This window comes from Helobdella robusta (genome assembly GCF_000326865.2).
Source record: "Helobdella robusta unplaced genomic scaffold HELROscaffold_5, whole genome shotgun sequence".
NCBI lineage: Eukaryota > Metazoa > Annelida > Clitellata > Rhynchobdellida > Glossiphoniidae > Helobdella > Helobdella robusta.
In genome coordinates, this window is record NW_008705254.1 from 4488328 (window position 1) to 4498274 (window position 9947).

Consider the following 9947-nt stretch of genomic DNA (forward strand, 5'->3'; position numbering starts at 1 on the left):
ATTGATTGATTGATTGATTGATTGATTGATTGACGGGTGAGTAGTTAGATATGAATACTCTAGTACGCCTCAGTTATATTTATTACAAAGACAATTGCATTTACAATCATATTTCCTTACTTAATATTGTTACATTTCAATGTATTTAACTATAAATAAATAATATTAATTGTTTTTTTTCTGTTTATTTCTTATTATTCCTATTCTTGTTTGTTTTTTTTTTATCATTTTTCCACTTTTTTCCGCTTATTTCTTTATTTTCTTTCAAAGGCTTTATCAAATTGAATCATAATCACTGTTGATAGCTGTGATGTTGACAATAATAGACATATATACATGTATATATATATATATATATATATATATATATATATATTGATGCGTTTATATGTGTGTGTGTTTGTATGTTTGTGTGCGTGTGTGTGTGTGTTTGTGTATGTGATGCCCTAATAAAATGTATGTAGATGTATACACTGTACAATGTGAATGACATTTTCATGTTTTTTTTTGTTTCTCTTTAGCTAATCGAGTTTTTTTTTGAATTTTCGTTCAATGACATGCGATCTTTGTATGTATAAAAAAAATTATATACGTTTGTTTGTTTGTTTGTTCATTTGTTCGTTCGTTTGTTCTCATAATCAAATTATCTTTATAATACTGTTTTGTTACATGTTAATGATACGAATGATGACGACGACGATGATAATATTATCATCATCGTCGTCATCATTCGTATGATGATAATGATGATAATGATGTTAATAATGGAACTAACTCAACTCTTGTTATTTTGTTCTTCTTTGTATTATTATATTTTTTTCTATATTTTGTGCATTATGATTTATGTATTGTTTTGTGGTTTTTTGTTTATGAATAAATACGCACATATTAAAAATAACAAACGCTGTTATATATATATATAATATATATATATATATATATATATAAGATATATATATATATATATATATATAAGATGGAGAGAAAGAGAGAGAGAAAAGAGAGGGGTTTGTATATACAATTGTTGTTATTGATTTATTTCCTGAAATTAAAAGTTCCACCTAAGTTTGAGTGTGTGTGTGTGTGTGTGTGTGTGTGTGTGTGTGTGTGTGTGTGTGTGTGTGTGTGTGTGTGTGTTGTGTATCTGTGTGTGTGAAGTTTGTGTGTCTGTGTTGTGTGTGTGTGACTTGTTCCGAAAATTCTGATTTATTACATATATATCTAAATATGTTTTTATATTTAAATATATTTGATAGCTTGCTTTTTCATTTTTATTTAATTTAAATTCATATAAATGTGTGTTTATTTTTTGTTAGGAGGTAGTGTCAATTGGTTTAAAGACAAAATATCGACAAACGCTTATCGGAATTTTATATTTTTCCAATTGATTATGATTTTGATTTTATGATATTGTATTGTATTGTAGTAACATTTATTGAAATTGTAGTGAGATAATAATACTACTACTTAGAAATTGTAACTGTTAGCTTCTGCATGAGACAAATTTAAGTTATCTTGTTATGTAATAATTAATGACTCGAATAAATTGTCGTCTGTAATGCGCAGATGTGTTGTTGTTGGTGTGTGTTGTTGATGTGTGTTTTGTTGTGGTTTTTGATGTTTCTCTGTTACTATCATTATTGTTGTTATTGTGTTTTTTTGTTGCTGGCTTGCGTAAAAGGTGATGATGCAAATACTTAGTGAAATGCGTTGAGTTTTTTGTTGTTGTTCTTACGTTGAAAGTTGATCAAGTGATTGATTCTGTTATAGATTGGATTAATAATTAATCGGTCAATTAACTGATGGATAGATTCTTTGGTTGGTTGGTTGATTGGATTGCTTTGTAATACTCTACGAACAACAAATCGAACAGATTGTTTTAATTTGTAATTTTAATTATAAATACATTTTCATTAATTTTTCTTGTTGGTTTATTTATTAAAAAAACCTCTGTCGAGTAAATTAATAAATGAAGACATTTTTTTGTTCATTCAAACTAAAGACACTTTGAGATTTTACAAAATGGTAACAACAACAATAATAATAATAATAGCTTTACAATGACCAAAATGAAAGTAGGTAAATAAGTAAATAAATGAATAAATAAATAAATAAGAAATTAGATATTAATAATAATAATGCCAAATTCTAATAACAACATCTGAAAGTGATGCTGGGTCTGGTATTATTCTAATAAGGCGGTCGTTCGAATGAAATTTTCATCGTAGTTTAAAACTTGAATGAATTTTAACGAGTTTTTTTTCATAAATTTTCAACAGTTTAAAATAGGTTCTACGGTCTGTGGGTTGTTTTGATTCACCGCAACAACATTTTTCGCTGTTGGGTTTGTTTTGCCAGCAAGGAGAGCAGCTGTAGCAGCTTCATCGTCGAGATGTTGGTTAAGTTTTATGAGTGATTTTTTAATTCGTAACATTGAAAGTCTTCCGTCCGGTTTGTAGCTCCAACATTCTCCTATCAGACTGCTTATTGCTTTCAAAATCTGTTTCGGTGATCGTAAATATCGTATGTTCATGGTTAATGTTTATGATTATGGTTGAGTTAATGTTTATGTTAATTGCTCTTGTTAATTTATCTCCATCCGCCAGCAAATGCTAAAGTTTAAAATCTGCTGTGTGAATTATAAACAAGCCCGTAAACCTCATCCAATCTAGGAAAATAACATAAACAGCTTTCATGCTAAATAACATGGAAGTGGATGGTAAGTTTCAGTGAAGCGTCCAATTGCAGTTGTAATGTACACGGGCGTGTAAGGCGATCACATTTTAGAATGTACATAAATGGAATGTTAATTTCAAAAAAGTTCAATGAATATGCAAGATATTCAATATTGAAATTTCTACGTACTATCATTATATTGATAAAATCGATTAAATTTAAAGTTAGTAGCAACGATAGAATCGGTTAACTCGACGGAACGAATACAAACCGTATCTGTCTTCCATCTTTTCGGTATGGCCGGTCTGAACCCTGATGTGCAGACGACGAACAACATCTCGTCCAGAGTTGGATCGCTTGGAACCATGTTGTTGTACGGAAGCTCGTAATCCTCACATTTGTCTGAGAGTGTGAGAAAAAATTACATGTTAGCAGCGTAACATAACACGCAATGGTAACAAACAACAATATAAACAACAACATAACAAAACAATCAGCACAAACAACTAAGCAACAACACAAACAACAAACAAATAACAATACAAACCATCAACACAACATCTTCTAGCAGTCTCCCACATAACCAGAGCGAACGAGTAAACATCGGACTTCTTGAAGGAATCAAATCTTTCACAGTCGATGGAGCCATCCAGAACTTCTGGAGACATATACCTTCTCGTACCAACTTTTATGTTGTAGTCATCTACACCCAACATGTTGCGATGCCGATGTTGATGTGGTTGTTGATGTTGTTGTTTGCTATTCTGTTGACTTGTTGAATTGTTGCCGCAATTGGAATCTTGAAGATGGAAGATTTGTTAAAAATAAAAATTTTATAGATACTGATTTTGCAACACTACCTTAATATATAGAGTGCTAAAAAGTAAAAACAGTGTGAATGACATTTTTCAAAATTCAAAAACTGCAGATTGATCTTCATCTTCAGATTTGTGAAAGTTACAAGTGCAATAAAATTCATGATGTTCAGCTGCCTACCGGTAATAAATTTCATTTTATGTTGTAACCGACGTATATATAGCACATACTTGAGAACAGCATTAACGCAGCAAATAAATTCGAAACGACGCATTTTAATGGATGGTGTGCGGCGTCAAAAACAACATTAAATGGTTTAAAAATGTTAACTCTAACCACAAACAAATTTAAATGAATGAATCCGATGAACAATCAATAAACCAACCATCAAACATGGTTTCAACAACAGCCAATCCCAGATCAGCAATGCAACAGCTGCCGTCATCCATCACAAGAATGTTCTTCGACTTCACATCTCTGTGGGCTATCCCGGGTTTGCCGTGCGTGCCCACTATGTTTGTGTGTAGGTGCACCAGACCCGATGCCGCAGACGTCAGCAGCCGTAAGAGCTGTTGTCTGCAGTGTTGTTGGTGTTTATGTACTTGGTGATACGTTAAGACGACAAAGAACACCTTAGAACCAACCTGCTCAGTTGATTCTTATTCAAATAATCGTACAGCGAGCCTAACTCGTGGTACCTCGTGATCAACCAAAGTTGGGTGCACGACTGAACCCTGGAGACAGTATCTGCCCCGAGGAAGGCCAGCACGTTCTCGTGTCTCAGCAGGGTCGTGTTGTAGATGTTGCACTCCCTCTGCCAGGCATTCTCCGCGTGCGAGCTAAAGATTTTCACTGCAACTGGTTCCTCTTGGTAGAGTCCATGCCATACGTAACCATACTTTCCTTTTGCTGGTTGGTTGGTTGGTTGGATGGTTGGTTGGTTGGTTGGTTAATTGGTTGGTTGAATGGTTTGGTGGGTGGTTGGGCAAAAATAAGTGAAGTTTGATGAAACAATTTATAAATAAAATTCAACACTTTGTTAAAACTATTTAAATTATTTAATTCTTTTGTGCTGTTTAATAAAAACTTTCTGCTAACAAAATAATTTCAAGCAATCAAGCTGTCAAAATGCGACTCCGAAAGGAAAAAATATCATACGCTACATGAAGTGAGCACAAATTAGCATAGCATTATAATCGTCAACCATCAATGCGATCCTTCAAACCCCTTCAAACACGACCCACCTATAACTTCAACAAGCTGGATGGACCTGGAAACGGTTCTTTGGGCGAGGAGTGGTGCCCCTGACCCACTACCGGAAGTGCTCGTTTGATCAATCAGACCCTGCCAGTAGGGTAGTCAATTCAATTTATTGCAAAGTTTTAGTAATTCTATATTAATAATTTATATTCATGTTTGTGAGCACGTATATGCAAGCCTACACTTGTATGTGTGCGTGTGTACGTAAGTGTTTGTGTGTGTGTGTGTTTGCTTGTGTGTGTGTGTGTTTGTGTGTGTGCGTGTGTTTGTGTAAGAGAAAGATACATCTAACACTTATCATCAAGGGTGATAGACGCTGATAAGTGTGTTATTGTAAAACTGATATAATCGTTCGAGTGATTAATTTTTATCGCTTTATTATCATTGTTATTATTTTTTATTTACATTTATTTTATTATCAATATTATTATTATTAATAATATTATTGTAGTTTATATTAATATTTTTATTATTACTATGATTATTTGGAATTTGGCACAATGGCTTGTAAATGGTAAGTAGGTGTAATTTGACTTTTATTTCAACTCTCAAGTCAAATGCCTATCTTATATTGTTTATACAATGTATGTATGTGTACGTGTGTATATAAACGTGTTTTGTGTGTGTGTTTGTGTGTGTATGTGTGTGTTTGTGTATGTGCGTGTGTGCAACGTACGATACATATCCACACACTGGGTATACACATTTGCTTAGGTATTTTTATGGTTGTATGTGTATGATTAAATCTGTGTGCAACAGTTAAATTGAAATACAATGTTTCCCATCTACTTAACATTCTGTAGATAAGTACGCGAGCCAGCTGGCTGGCAGGCAGGCTGCAGTTTTTGGAAATAATTGATTGAATGGTTAACTGGATTGGATAAATTGAACGAATGAATGATTTGATAGATGGATGAATGGATGGATAGATGGATGGAAAGTATGATGGATAGGTTGATAAATGGACTAATGAATGGATAGATTGATGAATGAGCGGATGATTAGATAGATTGATCAATTGATGAACGATTGGATTGATGGATGGATAAATGGAAGGATGGATTAATAGATGGATTGATGGATGGAATGAAAGAATAATTTGCACGTAAATGTACTGATGTGTAGATCTGTATCTAGATTTATTATTAGACTGGTGATTTGAACAATGACTAACTAGATGGTCATACCAAATATACTGATAAACAACGAACTATAGCATAATTATATTATAATTATTAATTAAAAACTAAATGACTTGGAAGATGGATGGAGATATAAAATGGATGAATATAACAATAGATGGATGAAATAATAAATGGAAAAAAGCAAACAAAAGAATGCCTAAATGAGTGTGCACAAAAAAAAACTTGCAAATGAGATTAATTGAAAGAGTACTGAAACAAATGCAATGGAATACTTGCGTAATCTTGGGTTACATACGCATGCCTATCACGTATCTATTCTCTCTCGTTCTTCTCTTTCTCTCTCTCTCTCTCTCTCTCTCTCTCTCTCTCTCTCTCTCTCTCTCTATCGTTCCCTTTCTAACTCTCTCTCTTTTCTTTCTTTCTTTTTGGTTTTCATCTTTTTGACTTCTTTTTCTTCTAGTCTCTCTCTTTCTCCTCTCTCTCTTTTTACTTTTCTTTTTTTTTCTGTGTGCGTGCGTTTGTGTAAAAGTATGTTCAGTTCATGTTTAACCACACGGACCGAGACAAACAAACACATCATCTCGTGTGCAGCACATATTAACATGCGCGTACTCTCCACATACGTGCATACTGTACTGGCAGATGTTTGTAGGTTTTTCATTCGAAGCTATTTGGAAATTTTTCAGGTGTATTTTGAGTAACTTGTAGGATATTTTAGGTTAGTGAAGGTATTTGTAAGAAGAAAAAGAGCAACCGGATATGTTTGAGTAGGCAAAAAAAATAAAAGGCGTCAAAGCGCTTGAACCGATGTCGGTTTGGAAAATATGGCGATGGTAGAAGTGATGATGAGGACGATAATGAGAATGATGATTACGATGAAAATGATGATGACGACGTTGATTATCGTATTAAGGAAAGTGAAAATTAAAATCTCTAGTCATCGTCAAAGATGGCGACAATGACGACGACGACGATGGTCAAACAAATTTTTGAAAATGACAAACCGACCTTCATCGTGCTGTCTCCCATCTGAACGATCCTCAACCCATAACAATTTGCAGGACAGTTGTTAGCTGCAGTAGTGTTTGAACTACTGATGTTGTTGTTTGTTTTGTTTTTGTGTATGCTGTGGTTGCTGTGGCAGCTGCTGATGTTGTTGTTGTGATTATGTGATTGATGTTGACTGGAACAATTGTTTGTGTTGTTTTTTTGACTTTTTCTAGCTAACCTGATTGTTTGTATAAAACCATTTTTGAATAAATTTTTACAACTCTTCAATGTCTTTATGTTATTGTAGCAATTATTGTTAACACATTTGTTATTACTAATAAAATTACTGTTGTTGTTGTTGTTATTGTTGTTGTTGTCAGAAACTGTGTAGTACTTTTCGTAGCTGATACTGTGGTTACTAGCGTTACTCTTTATAATGTTACTGCCACTACTACTTCCGTTACTGGCGCTGAAGAAGCGATCGCTTGGTGTGTTATTGTCGCCACCGATTCTGTAAATATCTTTGAAATGTCGGTTCAAATTGGCGCCACAAAGTAAGGAGCCATCGAAGCAGCTTCCTTTGCTGTCACTGCTGAGTCTTTCGTGATTGTTGATCGTTAGGTTGAAGTAGTTGTATTCGGTGTTGGATAGGTTGGAACTATTTGAAGTGATTTCGGAAAACCCGCCGGATAATAATAGAGGTTTCTGAGATTTCCAAGTTGGGGATTTCCGTTTTAGTCTGAGGTAGAACCAGAAGATGAAGATTCCGAGGAGAGTGAGGAACATGAAGAAGATGAGTACGTAGAGAGCTTCGTGTAGGTGAGGCTCTGAAATGAGAATGGTGGTAGGACGGTGGTGGTGATGTGATGGGGATGTTTATGTTGTTGTTGGTGGTGGTGGTGGTGACGAGGTTGATATTGTTGACGACGATGACGATGAAAATGACGATGGTGATGATGAATCTGATGATGGTAATAGGGTCGATAATAACATGATGGCTGTTGTCAAAAATCATCATGATGATTATAGCATGGAGGAAAATAAAGAAGTGATAAGGAAATAAAACATGGTAAACATCTTTCATTTGAATGAACGCTGGCAATTGTTATAAACTGTGAAGTGCAATCAATTCATAAACAAATAAAAATGATCAAGTTGGTAATAAAGCGAAAAGACGAGCACAGCGTTGACAGCATAGAGTGCGTGCCTTTAATATGTATAATAAAATATTTATGAGGAGATAAACAAACATATCTTGATAACAATGATAATAGTTGATGAATGTTAAGCAAATTTTGAATTTGAAAAGTTGCAAAGTATATAAATTATAAATTGATAGTAATTTGATGTCGTCATGTCGATCAGAGATACATGTATGCATACCTTACTTTATTTTAATCATTCCTGAAAACTACGTCTTAAGAACTTCATGACAACAATAATACAAAGTACTTTTAATAATTCAACCCACCAACACTTGTTCCATCCTCATCCAATCCATATCCATTTTTCGTCCCATTCCTTACTGTGCCACCTTTTTTGGCAGTTAACTTGGGCTGCAACAATTTGTTACAGAAATCTCCAACCTTGCAACAGAGTATCGAGATGTATCGTTTCGATCCCATGTGACAGTTCATTTTGTACTGTTCCTCGTTCTTCAAGCAGCCATAGGTTTCCACCGTCCTACCGCTCTTCAGGTTCTTACGAACCGCTGAAAAGCACTGTGAGATGAGGTTGGAGTTGTGTTGTGTTGGTGATGTTTGTTTGGTGTCTGGTTGGTTTGGGTTGTTAATGGTTGCTGATGGTTGTTGTTCTTGTTGGTGGTGGTGGTTGAGAGGAGAGAATTTGTTTTGTTTGCGAAGTTGTTGTTTTGAATCTGTAATGTTGATTGTTCAATTTAATTTCTGAATTCAAAATTAAATTTTGTTTGACTTACAAAGTTTTGTTATCTCAATTTTAAATTAATCGATCATTCAAATCAACCAACCAATCAATCAACCAATCAACCAACCAATCAACCAACCAATCAATTAACCGAATGACTAGTAGTGCAGTAATCCAGCGAATCAGAAGGACACCTTCTTTGAGCATGGTCACAGGCACATTTGAAACTTGTCACCATTGGCTGGTTGTCGACCAATAGCGAAGGAACGATTGAGGAAAAATTGGTTTGATTGGTCAAAAACATGATGATGTAACGTTCAATTTTTATAGGTCAACTTCCACAACAATCAAAGGTGTCTTTCATACATTTTGCAGATGGCTTAAAAGGTTGATTCAGAAGTTTACATCTTTGTTTTTACATTTCTTGTTTTCTCTGCAATAAATAAATCTGCTACAATTACAATCTAAAATTTAACACATCAAATAAATCAAAGTGATCGCTCATTCACTTGAACAACTCAAATCATTATGTGTGCTTGGATGTGCGCAACTTCTGCTGCGTAGGTCTATGGGGTATTTATTTAAGAGAAAAATTTCAATCCAACCATGAAGGAAGCACTTGAACATTATGAAAAACAAAAATAACATTAGTAACAACAACAATGAAAATAATATATAAATTCATCAAGGAAGTAACAAGAAACTAGATAACAACGGAAAGAATTACAGCAACGACAAAATAATAATAATAATAATAAAGTATTATAGTGACAAAAATAAATAAGAATCACGTTGAAAAAAACAAAAAAAAAATATGAACGACGTCGTTTGAAATTGTTTCGAGATTTTAATGCACTGCGTTGTGTTGTTTCAACTTTTGCCATTTAAGCCCTCATAAGATAAGCTATCGTAGGTTTAATTAATTAAATAATCAATTAGTTAATTAATATATTATTATATAATTAATTAATTAAATCAAATAGTTAATTAATTAATTTTAAACAGCTATTTAACTATTTGGAATAATTGAATCAAATTATTTTTTTACTTCTACTACAACAGCAACTGTAGAAAAAGCTTCTTCTACGACTTCTTCTACAAAAGAAGTAGAAGCAGTAGTAGTCAATAATAGTAGTNTTAGTAGTAGTAGTATTAGTAGTAGTAATGGTAGTAGTA

General features: G+C 33.6%; 1 protein-coding gene across 1 annotated transcript; it reads right to left on the minus strand.

The window, feature by feature from the left end:
* Nucleotides 1-2272: 2272 nt before the first annotated feature.
* Nucleotides 2273-9086, minus strand: HELRODRAFT_107560 (hypothetical protein; the record flags this gene model as incomplete). Its single annotated transcript, XM_009027409.1, has 9 exons — nt 8923-9086; nt 8359-8608; nt 6906-7714; nt 4737-4836; nt 4137-4401; nt 3878-4068; nt 3224-3475; nt 2948-3078; nt 2273-2500 (listed from the first exon to the last, which is right to left on the minus strand). Exons 1-9 carry the CDS (start codon nt 9073-9075, stop codon nt 2273-2275), a joined length of 2379 nt encoding a protein of 792 aa, XP_009025657.1. The 5' UTR covers nt 9076-9086.
* Between the last annotated feature and the right edge of the window lie 861 nt (nt 9087-9947).